The sequence below is a fragment of the Lycorma delicatula genome, chromosome 3 (genome assembly GCF_047948215.1).
Source record: "Lycorma delicatula isolate Av1 chromosome 3, ASM4794821v1, whole genome shotgun sequence".
Lineage (NCBI taxonomy): Eukaryota > Metazoa > Arthropoda > Insecta > Hemiptera > Fulgoridae > Lycorma > Lycorma delicatula.
The window spans coordinates 195760215-195783858 of record NC_134457.1 but is presented as its reverse complement, the minus strand read 5'-3'; the positions used below and the strand labels follow the sequence as shown (position 1 = coordinate 195783858).

General features: G+C 33.5%; 1 protein-coding gene across 5 annotated transcripts in view; it reads left to right on the top strand.

The window, feature by feature from the left end:
- LOC142322336 (serine/threonine-protein phosphatase 2B catalytic subunit 2-like) overlaps positions 1–23644 on the top strand; it is a 552551-nt gene that overhangs the window by 255938 nt on the left and 272969 nt on the right. For all 5 annotated transcript variants that reach the window (XM_075361295.1, XM_075361299.1, XM_075361298.1 and 2 more), the window contains exon 2: positions 7038–7241. In XM_075361295.1, the coding sequence (XP_075217410.1) occupies positions 7038–7241 (204 nt within the window). The remainder of the gene's footprint in view (positions 1–7037; positions 7242–23644) is intronic.

Here is a 23644-nt window from a genome sequence, read left to right as displayed (position 1 = left end):
TTTTGTAATTTCATTTGAATATCCTTGTTCTGATGGAGGCCGTAATTTAGATGTTTGGGATCTGTCACCCGCAATGTTTTTTACTCGTGAGCTAGACAAGATCTTCTTCCTAAGTACAATATGGTTTATTTTGGTAGTTGCTAGTATACATAATCATAAATACTTATTATTTGTCTAGTTATTAGAGATTTGAATAAGGAATTATGAATCCGGATGACGCTGATATTCAGTAGCATAACGGTTTCATATATTTATGACTGTTGAATTGAAGAATACTTATCAGTTATAAAAATGGTTTAATTAGTTTTTATGTATCGTTTATTGTAGATAAATTTTTTTTACCATTTTTCCAATTTACCTGTTATGAACTTTTATCTGGATATCTTTTTTGTTATTCTAGCCTATTAATCTTCCTATTACATTAAACGTAATTATTTGTTTAAGAATAAAAATGTTTGTAATAGACCGTCATGGGTTTTGTCATTTTAATTCTAATCGTTTCATAAAATTTTGTTCGATGTGAATTAATCGGCGATTTTAAAATAAAATAAACTATTCTGTTATTTATATGAAATAAAAAGTTTTATTAAAATTGGATATTATCTAGAAATGCAATCCAGATTGCGGTTCGAATAAGATTTCTATCCGATTTCGGATGGAAATCTATGTTGCATGATTTACGATAGTGCGATATAATACATTTTTTCTTTGAAAATTTATTAATTCAGTCGATTTTAAATTAAACCGGTAAAGGGTGTGTGTGTTTTGTGGTGCAATGAAGTATGTAAGATTAATGTTGCTTAGCGACGCTGGGTTTTATATGATGATATATGTATTCAAAAGTCGGTTATCAAGAACCTCGACCGGCTGTATGAGCCATCAGGTCCACCTTCTCTTTCACCTGTAGGCATACTATACTCGTAAAAGTGATAGGTAGGCTGTCTGCATCTGGAATAATGCCAGCTAAAACCGCAACCTCCTCCATGTAATATCCTATTTTGTAACTGGCAGACATAATTGTTCTGGCCGGACAATTGTTAAATTTTCTTGTTCGCTTCTCCTTTTGAATTATTATACATGTATAATAAAAGGAATACCATTTATCTGTTACGTCTTTCTTGTAAAATGGTTCCGCTAGTATTACTAGTTTGTATTATCGTGTTCCTCGAACATAGTTAATGTACCTTAGTTCTGTCGTATTGCCCCCGCTAAAATTTATTTATTACATAATTTTTGATGCTTAGTTGCTTATAGTTTCTAGTAGGAACTTTTAATATGTTACTACGATTGATGTAGTTTTATTGAACAACTGGAGGGCGTGCCGTATGCACGCCTTCGCAGCGAGGCCCTCCGGGCGGGTTGCCATGGCGGGCGGCGTGTCGGAATGGGATTATTAGTTGTCCAAAATTGATTACCTCTTGTGAAAAAATATTTTTTTTTTTGAATGATGAAAATTGATATAACGAAAGTAAAATTAGAAAATTATAAAACGAATCGGGACTTTCCCCTAGTGATCGGTACATTCAGGTGCCTAATTTTTGGTTATAGTTTAATATTTTATGAATAAAAACAATCATGTAAATAAATAAATATGTAATTTTTTTTAAAACACCATTCTTAAATTAAACGCACTAAAGGTAATAAATAATTTTAGGACTGTATCTCAGAATGGATTTGACAACAAGATTTGATGGTGGTATGTAAGATTATGTGAAAGTCAAAGCTTCAAATTAAAAATTTGATGTTTTTGCAATTTTTTCTTACGCGTGGTTGCACTCCACTCTTTAGGCCATTCATTACGCATAAGAAAAAATTGGTAAAAACATCAAATTTCTAATTTGAAACTTTAACTTTCACATAATTTTACATATCACCATCAAAGCTGGTTGCCAGATCCATTCTGAGATACCGTCCTAAAATTATTTTTCACATTTTAGTGCGTTTAATCTAAGAGTGGTGTTTTAAAATTTGTTTTTAAATATTTTCTACTTTTTAGTGCATTTAATATAAGAGTCGTTTTTAAAAAGATTTTTTATATATTTTTTATTTTCTACTTTTTAATCTTCATAAGTTTATACTTTTCAGCTGCGCTAGCGCACAGGTTTGATTGTAGATAGCGAAAGGTCGGATCAGTACGTTTTACGGTGGGTGAGTGCAATCAAAACATAGGGCTAAACGATTTAATTTCCGAATAACCAAGATCCGGTCGATCAAGAGTATTCCCGATGCGTTAAACAGTTAGCGCTCGGCCTGCTGATATATACGCCGTTTGAATCGTAAAAATTGGACGAGCGATTGCAGATATTACGGTGGCACCCCATCGCACCTCCTCACCAATTTCACAATGCCCCCCCCCCCCCCTACGAAATCACTTAAAAATATAATCATTCATCGGGTACCACTGGGAGTGAATGGGCTGCCAAAAGTGAATGGGGGTTTTCAGAGCGCTAGGACTGACCGTTTTCGAGATATTTACGATTTTCGTCCGAAAATTCGGATCCGGTTAAAAAGTATTAAATTTCCCAAACGTTCGATATATATATATATATATATACGAAATATAATAATATAACAAGTGTCTATCTGACCACCATGAAACATAGACACGTAGTAAAGAATCTATACATTCTAGTCTAATCTGAGGGGGACGCACACAGAGATGACATGTAAAAATGCCGTTTAGTCGGGTAGGAAACATGGGCTGAAACAACTCTAAAACGTGCTTAAGGTAGTAAATTATATTAATATGATTACATTAATTTTTAAACGGTAAGATCCATTTGAAACTTACCATTATGGATACTAACTGTTAAAAGTGGTAAATTGTTCCTTCTACAGGTAAGAATGGAGTGTAATAGTGTCCCGTCTAGAAACATTAATTTTTATTTGCTGTTAATGTAGAGTAAAACACTATACAGCGGCATCGGTTATCTCTTCACACGAGAAGATAAGTATAGAGCAACTTTTCAGCTGAAAAATAGTTTCTGATCTCTGACGGTGGTAGCAATTATACCAATCTAGGAATTAGTTTTAAGGGGAGTTGTATCTCTGCAGATTGATTTCAGGTCAAAAATCGTATACACTCCTCAACGGAGAGCAAAGTGTACTCCTAATTACAAAACTGTAACGCGCCGGTGTTAAGACTCTGAGTAGTAGAATAACTTGTATTTAAATTTAATAGTTTAGGCATTAAGATGTACAAGAATGTAGAAATTAATCGGTCACGTAAAAGTACCCTTAATTTCCAAAACAGTTTAAATATGTAATCTACCAGTAGTAGTAAATTTTTTTAGTGAAATTTTTAGTCCCTCAAAATTTTGATAGCCGTCTGGGGATTTCAAGAAAGACAGGAATACTGTTCTTGAAATTAAGATAAATAGTGTATGATTGCAGCACGAGATATTTAGCCCTAATATCCTTTGAAAATTTCCAGGATGAAAGGAATTACAAAAGGTATAACCAAGGACCTTACCCGTCAACCGAATTTAATTACCGAAATGAAAAGGTATGAGATAGTTTAATAATTAAATAATTGAAAAGAGTTAAAAGATAAATACAGAGAAAGGTATAAGTTATTAGAAATGCAGCAGAGTAAAGAGGTTTCTGCTGCGATACAATACTCTATTTGTTGCGATAAATAAAAATCACATTATAGTAGTATATATGAGTTGGCTAATAACCGATAGCTGTGACTCTTTATATTATATAAATAGGATTTGAATTAGCTATAGAAAGTAAAAAGGCTACAAGAAAAATCATTTTTAAAACTATTGTTTTATGAATAACTTTCAAGAAATGTAATACAGAAAATTGTATTTTTTTTATCCAGAACATATGCACAGCGTAGTCGGTATGCTGCAAAACCTGTAACAGCTGTAATCGGTACGGACGCATATGTTTTTATTAAAACATTTACTCTGGCATTTTTAGTTCACGAATGGCCTTCCTAATAGATTTTTAGGACTATGGAGGAAAGACTTCCTGACACGTTAAAAATTTCTTCAGACACCCTCTGTCGTTCCATACACAGACGTTTGATGGTTTCAAACCGATTATCGAGTATACGAATGTTATTGTTACTCGGAGGATTACAATTAGACTTTTTACGGAATACACGTTGGACTATTTAATTACAGATTCATATTTAGAAAACTGTAAAACGCAGAGGACGTTTTGTTCAGGAATCACCGTGTTTGTGAGTAGCTTCTTAAGCGGAAATATACGAGGCTCGGCTGATAAATTTTGCACACTAGCGTGCTACACGGAGACAAAATGTACTATCGAGTTGGGCGTGGCAGCACATGATAGCTAAAATCCCTCCCTACAAACTTCGATAATGCGTTGAAATTCGTTTACAGGTTTGTTTTTAGTAGCAGTTAAAATAGAGTCGAATACCGGTCAATATGTCAACACGATTAAAACATCACGCAGTGATTTAATTTTTAACAGCAGAAAAGTGTGAATCATACGAATATGTTTCAACGTTTACAAGAAGCTTACGGTAGTGCTATTGGCAGGGGTACTGTGAGTACGTTAAAATTTACGAATGTGAAGCTGGTAAAGCGATAATTGAGGACGCACCTAGCAGAGGACGACCGGTTTCTGTGACTGACGAGAAACATCAAAAAGAAGTGGACGATTTGCTTCAAATTGATCGGAAAATCACGCAGCAACGCATCGCTATTCAATTAGGCATATTTAAAGAACGAGTAGGCCATATTATCGAGCGATTGGGTTACCGTAAAATCTGTGCACGATGGATACCGCGCAAACTGACGGACGAACATAAGCAGCGTCGTGTCAAATGTTGAGAAGAACTTTTACAGCGCTATCGTGCCGAAGGAAACGATTTTCTTTTCAATATTGTGACCAAGGATGAGAGTCGGCTACATCATTATGACCCGGAAGAAAAAAGACAAAGCGTGCGATACAGACATTACGAATCGCAAAAACCCCAAAAATTCAAAACTCAAGCCTCGGCGAAGAAACTCCTTCTGACAGTATTTTGGGACGGCAGACACGTTTATGTGACTAAGTATCTGGGACATGGGACGACTGTGAACTCCGATCGGTACACTGAGACGACGAGTATGTCACATCCGAAAGACCACCACGCACATAATCTTGCAACATGACAGTGCGCGGCCTCACAGATTGCACGCTACTACATAGGCTTTCCGCAATCTGAAGTTTGAGCCTGTCCCGTCTCCGCCGTACTCACCGGATTTGGCTCCTTTCGACTTCCACTTCTTTTCTCTTCTCAAGAGGGATCTCAAAGGTAATCATTACACCACCGACGATGAGGTGAAGGAAGCTGTGACCACCTGGATCCGAGAAAGACGGCCAGAATTTTTCTGTGGCGGAATGCAAAAACTTTTCACACGTTTGGTAAAGTATATAGGTGTAAACGGGGATCATATTGAAAAATAAATACTGTGTTTTGTAGCTAAGGTTGTAATTGTTCTTTCATTCATTTTTTATTTCGTTCCAGTATCTCTTCATTCCCATGCTGCGCTTATATGTGGAAAATTTATCAGCCGAGCCTATTTAGGAAATCAATGTACGGCCGTGCGCGCTACTAAAACTAAATTCTCCTTTGCTTTATTCTTGCCTTAATCGGCGACTCTGTGCACCTCATCTAAGAGATGTAACAAATTACAACGCCGTTTTATTCTTTTTTGTACACAGATAGAATTGTACACCCTCGCCAACCGTTGTGATTTGTGCACTAGTCATTATATCGTACTAGTCTATTGTGTTTGCATTTTGTATACAAATGTGTCTTGTTTGAAATGGAATGATGTTTGGTTAAATTGTACACCAATACCCGCAGGGACAAAATCTTCAGCTCACTTAGTGTATATATATTTATTTCTTTATTAATCCGGTTAGATATCAAATGTTGTTGCGTTGCTTGAAAAATTATCTTGAATGTCCTATTTTTAATTAAAAGATAACCAATATTCTAACAATAATAATGAAAATTAAAATACGGTTAAAAATATACATGAAAAACCGGACGTATATATATTGGAAACACAATATCTCGTGCGCCTGCTATTGCTAAAATAAAAGTAAGGCTTGCTCGAGGGTTGTTAAATGCATTTATCTGGAAAAAGAATACATAAGTTCGTTGCATAATGGCGATAAATTAATGTGTATAAAAATAAATGATTTCAGACGTGTACCGTTAGAGTTGTAATCGTAAAATAATTTTAACAACTATACCGCTAAACCCAGACGAGGGCGAAGTTAAGTAAAAATTTATCGGTTACGGATAACAAATAGAAATACAGTGATTTGATTATTGGATTTTAAAGTTAATTCTGTTTTTATTTTAAAGATAGGGTAAATACGCGAGAAAGAAGTTATATATCTTAAGCGACACAGTTTTATGTTTTTATGTATGTATGTATTTATATACAAAGATTTATTGCAGTGTGAATATGAATATACACAGTAAGTAGGCAGATCGCTTTTATCGTCGTTTACTTGCGACTACAATAAACCGTTGCAAGCAGCCTCACATATAGTCCCAGTTACGTATTGATTTTTTTTTTATCCCACATCAGCCCGGCAAAGGTACTATATTTGTCATTCTACAATCTTCAACTCGATCGAGACAGTTATCCCTGAGAGGGTATCACATCGAGAATCGCATTCATCACCGAAAGGATCCGATTGAGAACCTTCAATCATATCGGAAAGGATTTTCCAACAAAAAAGAACTCACGATACGTTGTACAATAATTTATAAAGAAATTGTAAATGAGATTCTCTTTTAATTTTATACAAAATTATGTTTTTCTACTATATAATTATTAGCGCAAAATGCAAAAAAAATTGCATTTGTAATTACCGAAGTAATGTAACTATCGGTTATTCCAAATATCGTCGCGGTGTCATTTTTGTCGACGTATTATGCTGCATTCAGCCGAGCGAGTGAGCGTTGTTTTATTATTTGATGATCGTTCACCGATTAATAAAATTAAGGATCGCTTGCATGGTTTTTAATATTTGTTTTTCATTTGTTGTAGGTGTGCCGTTCCCGCCCAGTCATAAACTGACGACAGCGGAAGTGTTCGACAGTAGGACGGGGCGGCCACGACCCGACGTATTAAAGCAACATTTTATCTTAGAGGGTCGAATAGACGAAGCGGCCGCTCTACGGATCGTTAACGATGGTGCTCAGCTTCTTAGATCCGAAAAGACGATGATCGATATTGAGGCACCCGTTACAGGTATTATAAAAATAACTTACTTTTTTTGTAATATGCTATTTAATAAATTTCTTTGTTCACACCTTGCATCTGTTCTTCTTGTGTAAAATATTAATATTTCTAAGAAATCGACAAATTCCATCGTCTTAGAAATTAGCGTAAATTTAACATTTAACATTTTTAACGAATGTGTATTCAGACTTGTTCTAGCTCTCTCTCTATTTGTAAGAAATGTAGGCTGCTTAGTTCCGTATTAAAGATTTTATTTTAATCGGTCGACTTGTTTAAAAATTCTTAAGCACATATACAGTTACGATACCTTTTTAATTTTCGTTTTCTTTTACAATTCCATTTATTTTAATAGGAAAAACACCCTTACAGACCTATCATGTAATTATGAACTAATAATTATCATTTTTCTTAAAAATACAAAAAAGTATCAATAATAATAACAATTAAACGTTTCTACGGGTTGTATTTCATAATTTTTGGAAAGAAATTTCTTTTAATTTCAGTATTTCGCGGTATTTATGCTTAACCTGCATGTATCGATCAGCGGTAAGAAATTACCGTCAAGTAATAGTATTTTTCTGTTATAGTAGAATAGCTTCGTACTTTACGTATATTGATGTGCGTTCTTTTTACGTATGTTTAAACATTAACATTTTCATAACTGCAACCATATACATATACATATATATTGTTGTAGATCGTCAATTATTGTTTCCATCAAGTGTTCTTTCACTATAAAAATACAGATCTAATGAATACAATTAAATGTTCTAATTTTTTAGGTTGATATTTGTATCACAAATACAGGAAAAGTATTTAATATATAGCACAAATAGAGGAATGTGTGTGTGTGTGTGTGTGGGTGTGTGTGTGACTGATATTACTTGTACTACAAGTAACAAAAATCTAGAAATAGGAAGGGCGATACTAATATGTTTAGATGTTTTGGAGGTACATTGAGATTGCGGTTTGATTCTTCGCTTGATCTAGGATTCTGGCCGAAGGGAAAAAGTTGACCAAGAATTATAGGCCTACGCCAGTAGTCGATTATTATAATGTCTATCCTCACAAGTTTAGTTTCCTGTTGGCGCTATAGCTGTAGAAGAGAAGTGTTGTAATCTGTCCAATTTGACCATATGCGGTTTCCACCTGATCTTGACGTTTTGACCCCAAAAACCGGATGGAAACCTTCCGGATATTCATATGGATGGGTGTGTGTTCGGTATCTCACACCTTATACCTCCAGCACTACTGGACCGATTTTGACGAAACTTTGTTAGATTACTTCTGTACACAGGGCATTGATGCGATTAAATTTTCAACTTACAAGATCAAGGGGGTGAGAATGTCGAGCAAGGTCAGTATTGAGATTTCGCCTAATAAGGTTTTATTCTTTTACGTACATTTGTTGACAATTAAAAATTATTTGCAAAAAAAAAATGTTTAAATCGCACCCCTACCCCCAAAAATGCTCCAAATTAGTGGCTAAATTGGTATACTTCGTCAATAATACCCCCTCTCACCAAGAAGCACTAGTGTAGAGTTGACGTACAGCTGTACAAAAAATATTGTATATGATAAATATTTAAAATTGTGTGTGTAAGCCGGGCATCAGAAAAAAGTCGCGTGACAGGAAAGTCCTACAACTGTGTTGTCAGCTTTATTTTTTTTAACCGAAGTACATACACCAAAGAAAACTTATGTTGTTTCTGGATGTTCCTAATTGTTTTCCGCAGCAGAAGCAAATGTTTATCGAAGTCGCTTTTTTTTAAAGGAAGAGTGAGATCAAACGAAATAAAGCAACAAGAAAACACATTTCTTCATAGCAACGTTTTTTGAGTCTGTGCGAACGTTTTGTCGATAGGGTTCCTTGTTTCCTCAGTCTATTCTTTATAGCGCACTGGAAAACAATGTCGTTGGCAAATGACAACGACAATCTTTTGATTTAAAATTTTTTAAAGCAAAGTCTGTAATGTAAGGAAATTTCAGTTTCGTTAGGTGAATTATTAACATTATGGTAGTAAATACTAGAGCTACCATCTCGTGTTGTAGTTGTAGCATCTAAATCTTTCATCCAGTATGCCGAATCCCGGTCTGTCGTACCGTTTTTCATACTTTACAAAATGTACATTCTTTTTTCTTATGTAAAAGCATCTAGCTTATGCGGCGGATTAATAAAAGAACCTCTTCCAACGCTTTTTCATCCGACTGGTTAGGCGAGATATTTTGAGCTAAGATTATTTCAGGTGTTTGTAGTAATACGTATCTTAATGGTAACTCAGTGTTACTCAACGTTTCATTATTTGCGACCCGATTTTCAATCATAATTTTCATCGCGCCAACCTCTCATATAATAATAAGCTATTTTAGTATTTTGACGCTAAAGCTACACTACGTCCTGAATTACATACCTTACAAATTACCAAGATAAGTAAATTTATTGATATTTGGCGCACCCACTGCAATGACAAAACCAAAATCGATGCCTTTCTATTGCTTTCTGTTTTACGTCCATCATATCGGGTATTCTCGCGGCTTCGCGAGCCGTTCCAGTTTGTCTCGAACATTCTTGAACGTCTGCGCAAACCCGTATAAATACTGCATTTCGTTCGATTCCAACCAGTCTCGGTCGAGTCTATTCTTCTATCGTCATCGAATATATCGTTAATGTGTATGTTGTAATTTGCGTGTTAATTGCAATTCACGGTATTAATTATTGACGGCAGTAGATTTATACAGAATCATGGATAAATTTTTAAGCGGACGAAAGCGAGCATTAGTGGATAGTGAAGAATCAACAAGTGCCCAAACGAGCGTGGTTCCAAAGATAAAATCAAGAAAATATTCTCAAGAATACTTAAATTTTGGGTAACTGAAGTAGTTTTGAATTTACCACTGCTGAAGTAATTAAAGAAGAACGGCCCGTGCTTGTCATTTGCTCAAAACCTTTGACATCAGACAGCATGAAACTCGATAAACTTAAACTTAGAAACGCTTCATAGTGAGTACGTTCACAAATCCCGAGAATTCTTCGAATTAGAATTGAAATCATATGAAAGGCAAATATTTAAAAAAAAACTTTATGAATGAAAATTTTAGTTGCCTCTTACAAAGTTTCATATAAATTAGTCAGATGTAAAAAGCCTCATACCGTTGGTGAAGAGTTAAATTTGTCACCTGCAATTGAAATAGTAGAAACTATGTTTGGAGATAATTTTGCCAAACAATTTCAGTCCATCCTTCTATCAAATGGTACTGTTGCCCGTCGAAATGATGGTACAGCTGAAGTTATACAGCATGAGCTTTTCGGAAGTTGCGTGACAAATTGTTTTCAATTCAGCTTGATGAGTCAATAAAGATACAAATAACAATAAAGAAGCTCATTTCATTGCCGATGTTGGATTTTGTGATGGTATGTCAGCAGTATGTCAGAAGAATTACTTTTCTCCAAATCAATAGAACTCAGAGCAACAGCTGAAAAACGATTTTATAAACGAGGGAAACACATACTGGAAAAATTGCGTCGGAATATGCACCGATGGTTCTCCTTTATTGTCTGGAAGATTCCAAAATATAAAAGCACTTATAAAACAAAAACTTCCACAGTGTGTCTGGACACATTTATTGATTCACAGAGAAGCTCTGACTTCCAAAGAAATGAGTCCTGGTCTGAATGTTGTGCAAACGACGTTTTTAACAGTAGTAAATTAGATAAAAACGAGACCCATAAAATCAAGAATCTTTTCTGCACTTTGTTAATACATGGGTGCAGTTCATTCAACGTTACTATTTTATTGCGAAGTAGGATGGTTATCACGTGGGAAATCTTTTCAACGTGTTTATGGATGAAGAGATAAAATCGCCAATTTTCTAGAAGAGGAAAACCGACAGAAGTTTCGAAATGATTTATTTGTGATAGAATTGAGCTACTCAGTCGACATATTCGAGAAATTAAATACCTTAAATCTTAAACTCCAAGAGGCAAATAAACGTATTTTGGATACGAGTGATAGTGTTAATTAGAAAATTGGAATTGCGGAGCAAAAATTTAAAGTCTGAAGAACAACATGTGAGAGTTGTTTTTGTAACCGTTGAAAATCATTTAGCCATGCCGGCAAAGAATTGCAAAGATTATTTTCTTGCTGACGACAACGCGGTAGCAAGTTACGAGTGGGTTAAGGATTCATTTCAAAATACTCCCGAAGGGTTCTCAACTGCTGAAGAATAAATATTTGTAGACGTCACCGCAAGCGGCGAAATCAAAAGACAGTTTAGGTAATTCTTGGAATTTTGGGCAGCAGTAGATTATGAGTTTTCTGCACTGAAAACAAGAACATTTTTCGTATACTATTATCGTTTTCAACATCCATCCTACCTTTGCAAAACCAGATTTTCTGCGGTGGCTGCTTTGAAAACAAAATGTAGATCTCAGCAAAATATAGAAAAAGAACTCAAAGTGTGTATTTCTAATATTAAACCATAACTTCGAAAAACTTTGCTCTGCAAGATAGGCCCAAGGGATTCAATAATAATTATTAAACTTGTTTTGAATTTGATATTGATAAGTTAATTATTAAGCAATACATCGTGTAACGATTATTAAGTGTGTTACATAATGTAAACGTGTATTTTATTATTTATTATTTCAGAATGTATTTTTTTTCCTTTCAATAAATTAATATTTGTTTTTAATATTTTTTGTCGATATGCTCGCGCCCCTATTTTGGGGAGCGCCTCCCATAGGATAAGAAACACTGTGGTAACTGTTTCTTGGGAGGTCTTGTTTCAGTTTCCTTCTTGGAATTTGTTATAAAATTTTCCATTCGGTTGTCCAGCTTAACTACGGCCATTTTTTGAGGTTAACTATATAGATTTAGTAGATTCTTTGTTAAAGATGACCTTGTCCATCGACGAGTAACGTGAACATTTTACCAAGGCCGTGGTACCCAGGTTAGTTCCCGTATTTAGTATTACGTTGAAAATATTCAGTACCTAAAATAAACTCTATTATGTTATATGTACGTTTTTCTCCCGAGCTAAAACCAGAAAAAAGAAAGAAAAAAATTAAAGAAGTTATTTACATACGTTTTATTTTCATTTATTTATATAATATGGCATTTATTTTTCTTTTAAACTACTTGGTTGTTGCAAATATTTTGATAGCAGAGGAGGTTATTTTATCTATTTTATTTGAATCTTGATATTTCCTATCTAATATCTGAGCAGAATGGGAGAATGTGTCGCCTTGACTGACTAATTATGATCTTTATTTACAATCCTTTTTTATAACAAATTACTTGGTGAAATACAATAACAGTTGAAACCCAAATTATTAATTTGTTTCGTTTGTTTTCATATTACGTATTAAGTTCTTATTTCGCTTGAACTCGTTTTATTATTTCATTTGACTATTTATGAAGCGGCTGCGACGTATAATAATTAGTACATTTACGTTGAACCTTGTAAAGTAATTCTAAGCTCCTCAAATTAACGTATTTAGTACGTTTACTTTTACAAAGTATATTTCATGTATTACCTTATTTCGAGTAGTGTCGTATGATAATATTGTAATAGTGAATTTAGTAAATTGGATTAGCGGTTTAAGTTAAGTGATAATAAATGTTCGCTAAAACATCTCAGCCGCTAACATTTGTTTATCTAGTCCCGTATTAGCATAATACGTGTTAAATGCAGTTAGATTTTAATTTGTTTACTTCTTATTTCTCTGGCAGCTCATCAACATATGTACTGGACACATTTTCTTCTTATGACTTAATTCATGTTATATTGCGTATTTTAATTTACATTATTGAGCCCTTTAGCCATTTTCTAATGTAGGACTAATGGCACAACGAAGTTACATAACTGGAAAAATTACCATTTTTTTACACTATACTGGGATCCTGTATTAGATCGTTATCAGGAGAGTATCTGGCAATCAAATCCCTAAACGAAGATAAACACCATAGGAAAAAGAAGCGTTAAAAAATTTTGAATCTAATCTCTTTCTAAATTTAGACTGAACAGTGCATTAATAATAATGAATTACAAATGTAAAATATCAGCTGATAAAATAGGCTAGCTGAATAAACAAATTTATTTACGTTTACAGAATAGTAAGAAAGAGACAGTTTATGCATTTATAAATTAATTAGAAGAAAAAGACAGTGAATTTTAACACAAATGCCCCTCAAAAAAAATCAATGATTTTTTTCTTTACAATATTAAAATTGCACTGTGTTAATAGTCGTTAATTTGTAATCACAATAAGTCATATAAATGTTAATGTAATAAACAGTATAATTATGTATGAATGAATCATACAAATAATATAGCCTAAAATGTTGTACCTTAACAAATGTTCAGTTGTGCATATCGCTTAAATAAATAATAGTATACTAATTATACAAGTATTATATAAATAGTTTGAAACTGTATTCACATTTATTTTTCATATTGTATCAACAATAATCATCCAATTATATAATAAACAATACCAAAGCTCATGGTCACCTTAACTTGATTTACCAAGCATATTTTGTTATGTATATTTATAAGTGAATATATAGATTGATCAAAATCAATGATCTGATCTGTACGAATAATTGTACCTAAAATCATTTAGATCTAGGATTTCTTCTAATGTGTTGTTCGTGATTCTGTTGGTAAAATGTATCTACTGGCCGGTAGTAGACCTAAAAAGTTCCCTAACTAAATTTCTGTAGTCAATACAAGTAGCGCCATCTCTTGGAAAACCAGGGAACTATGTAGTACGATGTCTGACGAGTGTGTGTGTGTACAAAAATTCATCACGTTTCGTCACCCCAGTCTCGAGCTATATTCGGCCGCGTACGTTTTGATCATGTGACTGTGCAAATTCGCGACATGTAACAGAGAAGAGGGATAAAATTTTGTGTTCTATTTCAAAAATTTTTCTATGAAACTTATTCTATGATACGGTAAGCATTCGGTTATGAAGCCGCATCTCGTACTACAACAGACGTAGTGGAAGCGGTTTAAAGACGGTAGAGAGTCGTTAGATGACGACGACCGAAACGGGAGGCCGTCAACAGTTGTTCACGACGAAAATGTTGCGAAAGTGTGCGCGATCCTGCTCGAACAACCTCATCTTACTCATCGGACCATAGCAGAACAGCTAAACATTGGTAAAATCGCGGTATGTACAATTCTAACAGAAAAAATGAACCGTAGAAAGGTATGTTCTCGTTTCATTGCACACTTCTTGACCGAAGAACAAAACCAGGTGCGTCTTTCGTGCGCTCAAGACTTCGTTGAAACTGTCGATAGCGACCCGAATGTTTCACAAACAGTTGTAGCTGGGAATGAAAGCTGCTGCTTCGTGTATGATCTGCAAACGAAGCGTCAATCCGCTGCTTTGTTGAGTCTTGGAGCACAAAGACAGACGAAAGTCTGGCGGCAAAAATCAAGAGTGATAACGATTTTGGTTGCATTCTTCGACTCAAAGGACCCTATTCATCATGATTTTTTCCCAACCGTTTCTAGAAACTGAACTAGCATCCATTACTTCCAAATTCTATTTGGAAGTAATGGATGCTTCTCATTCGTCGAATCCGGCCCGAGTATCGGTATCCGGGCAGTTGGTCTCTTTTGCAAGACAATGCCTCAGCACACATGGCAACACGTTATTACGCCGCAAATCAAGTCACCGTCTTATCCTACCCGTCCTATTCACCCGACTTTGCTAGACCGACTATTTTCTCCTTCCCGAAACTGAAGTTGAGGATGAAAGGCCGCTTTTTCGACCACATTCCGGCCATCCAAAGGGCTTGCACCGAGCAGTTTAAGGCTATCCCACAAAGTGATTTCTCCAGAACGTTTGACGGACTCTACCGGCGTCGCAACGAGTGTATAGAGAAGGGTTCTATGTAGAGGTCTGATGTGAGTAAATTCGTTTATCTTTAAATATGTATTTTTATTTTATTTAGTTCCGGAATTTTTCAGACATGCTGTATATAATCCATGTCACTGACAATTTAACGTATACATTAATTGTACTTACAATCATGTAGATCTAGGATTTATTCTAATGTGTTGTACGCGAGTCTACTGGTAATATGTATCCAATGGCGAGGAACTCATTCCATTGACAATTTAACTTGAAATCTTGGGTAATCTATATACCTCAAATAAATTTGTCAATGAATAATCTCTGCTGTTATATTGTACCACAATAATAAATCGATATAAATAAATCTTCGGTAATCTATAACTCAAATGAATCAATCAATAAATAATCACTGGTGGCTTATTGCACCACAATAATAAATCAGTAAATAATCTTCGATGTCGTATTGTACCTTAATAATAAATGAATAAATAAAGCTTAAAATCTATATGTATATGTTTTATGCATCTGTGTATGTATCTATTAGTCTGTAGATATTAGGAGTGTAAGAGCAATATGAATGTGACATCACAAATAAATTGATATAGGTACACATATTAGATTATAATAACTATACAATATTTATATGCATAGTAACAATCATACTCTGTAAAAACAAATCAAATGATTATATAATAGTAATAATAAAGTATATGAAAGTTAACTCGGTCGTTGGAGATTGGTAATAACCACAATTTGTGCACAGGTTTTAATCGACTATTAATTGTATCTAAATCAGCAACTTTTAGCCGGCCTCCGTGGCGCAAGTGGTAGCGTCTCGGCCTTTCATCCGGAGGTCTCTGGTTTAAATCCCGGTCAGGCATGGTATTTTCACACACGCTACAAATCATTCATCTCATTCTCTGAAGCAATGCCTAACGGTGGTCCCGGAACTTAAAACGAAAAAAATATCAACAACCTTACTAGGTCGTCAGAACCCGGATAAACTTGGGTTACAATTCCATGTTTCCAATGCACGGGTGAAGAATTTTCTTTGGTAATTAATACAAAAGTTACGGAAAGGAAAACGCCATTTATTACGTTGCTGAAGATAATGTAAATAGCGGTTAGACCGTAGTCTCCAAATAGATTGCACAAATTTTTGGAGTTGTTGCCAATGGCCTAAGCGGGTAATTTTAATTTTTGGTAATTGGCTTCAGACACAGAAGCGAGTGGACATCCGATGAAAAATTGTCCCGGTGATAGAGGTTCTAGATCTCTGTGAACTGTAGAAATAGCGAAAATAGCATGGGAATTGAGCCTTAATTGCGCTCTTCCATTAACCATCAAAACGGGGAGAACATGGATAGATAAATAACCAAGTTATGCCTTGTATAGATAGAATGTTTGAATGTCTGACTTTCAACGGAAGTTGGAACCGTTGTCAGAAAACGAGTAGGGATACTTCTACGTGTTATAAATGTTTTAAATGCTGCGATGAACGACTGCGAAGTCAGGTCAGAAACAAAATCTAAATTAATAGCTTTGATAGTGAGACATAAGAGTGGTATATAAGATTTAGTCAAGGTTTTAGACCTCTGCTTTCCATGACGAATCATAATTTGCCCGCCGTAGTCTACTGCGCAAGTAAAGAATGGTTGGAAAGGGATTACTGTGGAAGGTGTTAGTTTTAGTAAAGACCTGTTGGACTTGATTGTAGTACAAGAATCAAAGGTAAATTTCTTCTAGCAGGAACTTAAAATGTAACACCAATAATGATTATACCACTATGACAGTGCATTACAAGTAAAACACTGAAGGAAAACCTCTCCACATTAGAATTCAATGGGAAATGAAAACTTCTCAGCACAGGAGATTATTAAATTTATAGTAAAAGATCTAATAGTAAGGCGGTTTCATATTTACATAAATCACAGTTACTAATGCTACCTTGATCTACTTAAAGAGTACCGATTAATCACAAAACAGAACAGTAAGAAGAGTTACACAAAAGAGTTACACAAAATATAACAAATGAATTCCATCTTTGCTTATTTAATATATTTCTTAAATATTCTGTATTTAAGAATTTTTTTTGTTTATGCAAGTTTAAAGGGCTTAAAGAAATTCATTGCGAGTCATTTAATGTTTTTTATAGTAGAATTTAAAAAAAGTAAAATTTTGGGTGTTTATAAAACTATTAACATTTAAAATATTGATTATTCATTTTTTTTGTAATGTATTAAAAATTATTGTGGTCTGGTACAGTGAATTAAAGACTGTAGCAAAAAATATTAAGTTGTTATATAAGTTGTTCAAACCAGCTTAGAATGAATGACTTTCAGCCAGAGACCCTTTGCCACAACAAGCATCCAAAGATGATAGTGTTATAAAAATCTTTCTTTTATGAGTCTGATATGAATTAATAGTCAATGACCTGCAATTGCAACTTCGTTCCAAAATTATTCTCTTCATAATGTATAAACCAATAATGAAAAGAGTCTTATTAATTTATACTTAATATTTGAAGAAAAATATTTTTTTTCTTTAAGAATGTTGACAACACTATTTTATTTTGTGGCTCACCTTATGTTCCTTTGCTGCTTTTTGTTTATCATTTTAAATATGCTACGAGTACAAAAAAAGGTCAGAGTCCTAAACATTTCACTTTCATTAAAATGAATGATTAATGATTGTTTTTCCATCAATCATATTAGAATAAATTAATTTTCTTGTCTTACAAAGCTGCAACATTAAGAACAGGTGTTATTTTCACATTTGACCAGTTTTGGTATCCTTCCTCACCACTTGGGTTTATGAACTTTCTTTTTACACGCTTTTTCTTCACCTTCTTCCATTTTGACAGATGTTTTTCTGTTGATTCAAGTGAAACAGCCTTATTCTGTGACTTAGTGAATGAAAGTCTAACTTTCTTTTTGGTTCAAGGAAGTCTTGAAGTGAATCAGGGATTTTAGCTTTTACCTTTGAATCTTTTTTAACACTTGTCACAATATCTGTACAAACTTCGTTTATGTTAAATGATGTTAGGTGAGATATTCTGATTTTCTTCTTGAGTTCTGGTAGATCATTGTATATTGAATCTGATGTTTCTTTAGTTGTATTTAAAGATTTATCATTATTAATACACTTATCTGATCCTTCTGAATCTGATATACGATAATACCTGTATCAGAATCGCTTAACAAAATATGTTATTTATTCATTGATTATTTAACGTTCAAATATATATATAACTAGACTAAAATTTAATAAAAAATATTCTAGAATACGTATTTTACATTTCAATTAAATTTGTTTAGTTCGTGGCATATCGTGTTTTTCTATTCAATATATTTAACACGTTCTTGTACTTTCAGTTAACAGAATAGAGTTTAAATACTGGATGAATACTGTTTTACAATCTCAACAGTTTCATACAATATTACATACAAATATTGTTTCCCATTGTATTACATTTGATCAATTAAGTTTTATATCGGTTTTAATACACTATTTATTAAAACTAAATAAATTACTTATTATGCATCAAATGGAATAATAATCATCAAATAATTCCATTAAACTAATGATAACGTTTAAAAACGGTGGTAAAATTCAATCGAAAATAACGGAAATTAATTTCCAACCGAATCGGATAAATATGTTTTGATTCTGAGAAGATTCATTGTTGAATGAATCAACAATGAAATCAACAACGTTTCATATTTTTTGAAGTGATCACACATTTCATATATTTTTGTTTTTTGTGTTTTTCTCTCTTAGATTTATCAATGTTTAACGTTTTTGATGAATTATGAGGTTTGTGAATAAATTTTGTTATTTTTGATGTGTCGTTATCTTGTTTTATCTAGTTAAGTTTATTTTTTATGCAGATATCCCTTTTTGTCATGTCCTGTATCACGGTCTATTTTAAAGTTATCTGTCTTTATAACTGCTTGTACTACGTCCAGTTTCATTAGTTTCAGATAAATTAGAAGTTAGGTTTTTATTTCTTGTTCTACTTGTAAATCTATGAAACCATTTCATCAATTCAATATTTAGTAAATAAACGCTTATTGCTTTGTTTTTTTTGTTGATATGGTTCTAAAGTATTAAAATCTTTCAATTTTTTACAGTCGTTTATAGTTTCTATAAGATTAGTATTTTCCTTAACATGCTCCTTGTCTTCCAATGAGGAAAATCCTTGTAGTACACGAGATTTTATTGCTGATAAATGAATTAAGACTTTTACAATCAGTTTTATCTGAAATCTGATTTTCTAAGTTAATGGAATTATTTAATTCATAATAAAATTATGTGTACATTCACAATCTTCATTAATTTTAGATTCAATATTTTGAGCAGATTTAAAGGAGTATTTAAGTGAATTGTCTTTTTCACAATGACGTTGTATGTGTTTTCCGAGCTGAGCCGTAGAAATAAGTACTACAGGACGTGACTGACACTGATTAAAGAACGGTTAACCGAAGTTTGTGCTATTAATTCTATTTTGAGAAATAATTTTTGAAACAGTGTCTTGTATGTTATCTTTTGTACATAAACCATTTAAATAGTTTTGAAACAACTCCTTATGATTTAATAATTTATTAGAATGTTTCGTTATGTGTGAATAAATTGCATTTTTATTTTTGAAAACAGTAGCATATTTGGCATTTATGTGTACTGTTGTCAGCAGCAGTCCGCCTTACCTTCCGAGGCGACTCATTAATTTGAGGACTTCAAAACCCATCTTCTATTACACTGCCGGCCAGATTGTTTGTAGATGTTTGTGGATAAACATTCCCAACTTCATCCACAATTACGAGGTACGATTCATAAGGCACGTTAGTAATCGTAGTTTCATTATTCTTATCTTCTCTGCGTTTCATTTTTTCTACCTTGATCAAAATTTTTAGATTCTAAACTATTCTTTTTTTTAAACCGTGTTTGAATCGTGTTTTAATTATGAAATAGATGTAGGTTTATAATATGAAATGCTTGAAGGAAGTGAACTTGTGTCTGAAGAAAACCTTGTTTGCAAATAATATCTGAGGACTTTGTATCATGTCCATTCTCAATACACTTGGTTTCATTTTCATGCGCATGCAAGAAAACCTGTTGTTTCAGTAAGTTACTATTAGTTTATTTTGAGTCACCTTACTGCGCTTATAACATTTTTCTTGAAGAAATAGTTGTTACTTTTTACAATGTCTGAAATGACAATAATTACAAAGGCATGGATTACTACTGTAGAAAGGAGAGTTAATTTAAAATATCCCTTTGATGGTGGCATTGGTCGTTTATTGTTATAAACTAGTTTATTAATATCATTTCTACAATACCTGAAACTCTTGGATAAAATAATTGAAATAATGTTAAGTTTTGCAGTATCAATCTTCACTCGTTTCACACTTAGATGAAGTTAATGAAAAGTACCTCTCTGTGTAACAGTTTATTTCGAAGCGCATTTTTTTCATCACTTTTTAAAGTATTGTTCCTCCGCATGTATTGTTTTTGTCTATCTAACGATGCTGTGTATAGCCCGTTAAAAATAGAAAATAAAAAGTAAAATATCCAGTAGAGAAATAAAAATTTATTCTCATAAAATATGATCTTATATTCCTATTTGATCAGTAATATATGACTATTCTATGTAAAGACTATTGCGCGGTAGTTTCAGCGGAGGGGAAGTTTGATTCCGGGTGGAAGCTTTGTTTTCTTTTTAATTCACTAGAAATAACAATTTCATTCACAGAAAAGTTAAGGTAGCGTTTTTAAAGCTTATAAATTACTATTTAATTTAGTTGTGTTTGCTCGGTGTAGAAAGGAAATTGTAAACTGAGACCCAACGATTTAAAATATCACTTTTTTCGATCACTTTTTAAAATTTAAACCCTATGATTCGCCCAAAAATAAAATATTATTGCTCTAAAACATGATTTTAAAATCGTGTAATCGACTTTTAATTTGGTTTCCTGTCTCGTTACTGTGCGACAAGTGTTGGCTAAAATACCTTGAAACCTTTTGATAAACTCTTATCTATGGAGATATTTGCAAAAACACACTTTTGCCCCTTTCCTCGCCGCTAAACCACCAGCGCTGTCCGCATTGGTTTTCTGGATGTGTAAGTCAAAATAGAGATGTCTTTGTCGGTTTTCATTGTGCCGCTATAATTTTCCTCGCTTATTATAAAATTGAAGTTATTTTTATTTGAATAATATAATATTGCGTCGATACATAAATATTTTTTATCGCGTAGTAGTATTTAACGTGATTTTATTTTCTTACGAGTATAAACTAAATAAGGTGATGCCGCTTACCTACGGCTTTATACTCGTGCACATATTCGATATTTTACAAGTTAACTTACCTACCTGCCTTAAAATGATGAGTCAGAATTTTGGGACGGTTGCCAGTAATAAATAAAGATTTATTGACCGCTAATTAAAGAGTTAGTGGTTAATTTATTCGGCTTGTTTGAAAGCGTGATTATTTATAAATTATTAAGCGAACCGATAACGTACATTATTACCTCTGTGTCGTAAATTTTGAAACGATCGGTCAAATTTAATTAAATTGTAATTTTCCATCCTATCGTGCGATTACACGTTGTATAAATTATTTTGTTGTCCGGTATGTAAGTCCTATTTATTCTGTTCTTGATTTTTACGTAAATTCCATTGTTTGGTTCAGTACATAAATATTTTTCCACTTGTTGATTCGTTGTTAATTAATTTTTTCATTACCTCGTACGAAATATTCGATTAAAAGTCTTCATTTTTTGATGCGGTTTGCTTATTAAATCTTTTCATAGAACGTTATTGTATTGTTAGTAACTTATAGGACTGGAAAATTAATATGTTTGATGGTTGTGAAGGCGTTTTCAACCGTCTGATGTCATTCGTTACCGACAGACAATATACCGTATCGGCGGCTTTGTTCTGCGGTTAACGTTTCACGGAAAATGGAACCGACCAACGTTTTGTGTTGCGTAGTACATATCAACGGTTAGTCTCTCATCCCCGCGCTGTCAAACACTCGTTTCGTCTCCTGTTCTGTTATCTCTTTTATACGTGTTTATTTGTCTCTTTTTCTAGTTTCTGTTTTTACTGCTTACGAGATAAGTATACGTTTTGTAACGCCTTTTTTTTATTTTTAGTAAATTTAACATCTGTTTTCTTTAATTAATTAAGCGTTTCATTTCGTATTACAACTAATGTCCCTTCGGGCGCCCGACCCTTATACCCTGTGACAATCTGTTTATTTTCATACTTTAAAGGAATACGGCAACATCGAGCACCTTCCTCGCCACGTCCATGTTCATGTTTATTTAATTATGATTCATATTAAAAGGTTATGATAAAGAAATCTTTTCATCGTAGTCGTTTAAGCGAGTTTATAATAAAACCGAAACGGTTTGCACCGTATCTTTACTCATTACACTTGGGGAAATATCACGCCTTCGTAAAAAGCATAAAAATATATAAAAGTTGGTTATTTCAGATGGAAAAGGTACATTTGAAACTGTGACAGATAATATATCTAAATCAGAATTTGTTTATGTATTTGGCGAATTATAATCGACCAAATGTAAGCCTTTCAGAAGCTCAATAAATGCTTTTTTTTTGTTAAAAAGAGAAATGTTAAGGAGAATGTTAAAAATCAGATGGGTGGATAGTGACAATGAAGAAAGAAGCGTTTGGAAAAATATACCGTATTTATTCGAGTACCCCCGCACTTTTTTTCTTGGAATTGGACAGAAAAAATAAGGGTGCGGCGCTTACTTGAAACATAGCCTTTAGCCAGGATAATTTATGTAAAGTAAACGTTTTCTTAGAAGTACCTAAATTCAATCACATAAATATAGTTACATTAGGCTTTCGTTTATCAATACCGAATGCCGCTTGTACAGAATACATCCTTAATTATATCATCCTGTTCATATTATCGATAGGAACGAAGTTACGGTATTTTTATAAAACTGATTCATTCTGTATATGCTGCATCCGGTTCTAATGACACTACAGTTACAGTATCGGTTACCTACCCATCGTCGTCTTGTCTATTTGCTATAGTCATTGTACTGTTTGTATATGTGGACGGATATGTGCATTTTATCTGTTTAGTTTATCTTGTAAAATTTAATACTGTGATTTAGTTTAATTACGGCATTAAAATGAGTACAAAAGGAGAGCGTCTACGATATTTCAAAGTAAATGAAAAACTGCGCGTTATAAAGACGCTGAAAAAATTGGAAATCGGGCGGCAGGAAGAAAATTTGACGTAGATGAAAGCTGCATTCGAGACTGGCGTAAGAAGAAGCAACTTCTGGTGAAAGGCACTAGTAATAAAAGTGCTTTTCGTAGCTTAAAACCAAAATACACAGACGTAGAAAAAAAATTGTATGACTTTGTTATGGAAAAAAGTAAATGCGGTTATGCTGTCACGACAGAAATGTGTCAATCATATGCTCGTGAAATCGCTAAATCATTGAATAAAGTTGATTTTTAAAGCAAGCCGTGGATGGATAACACGATCTTTGCAC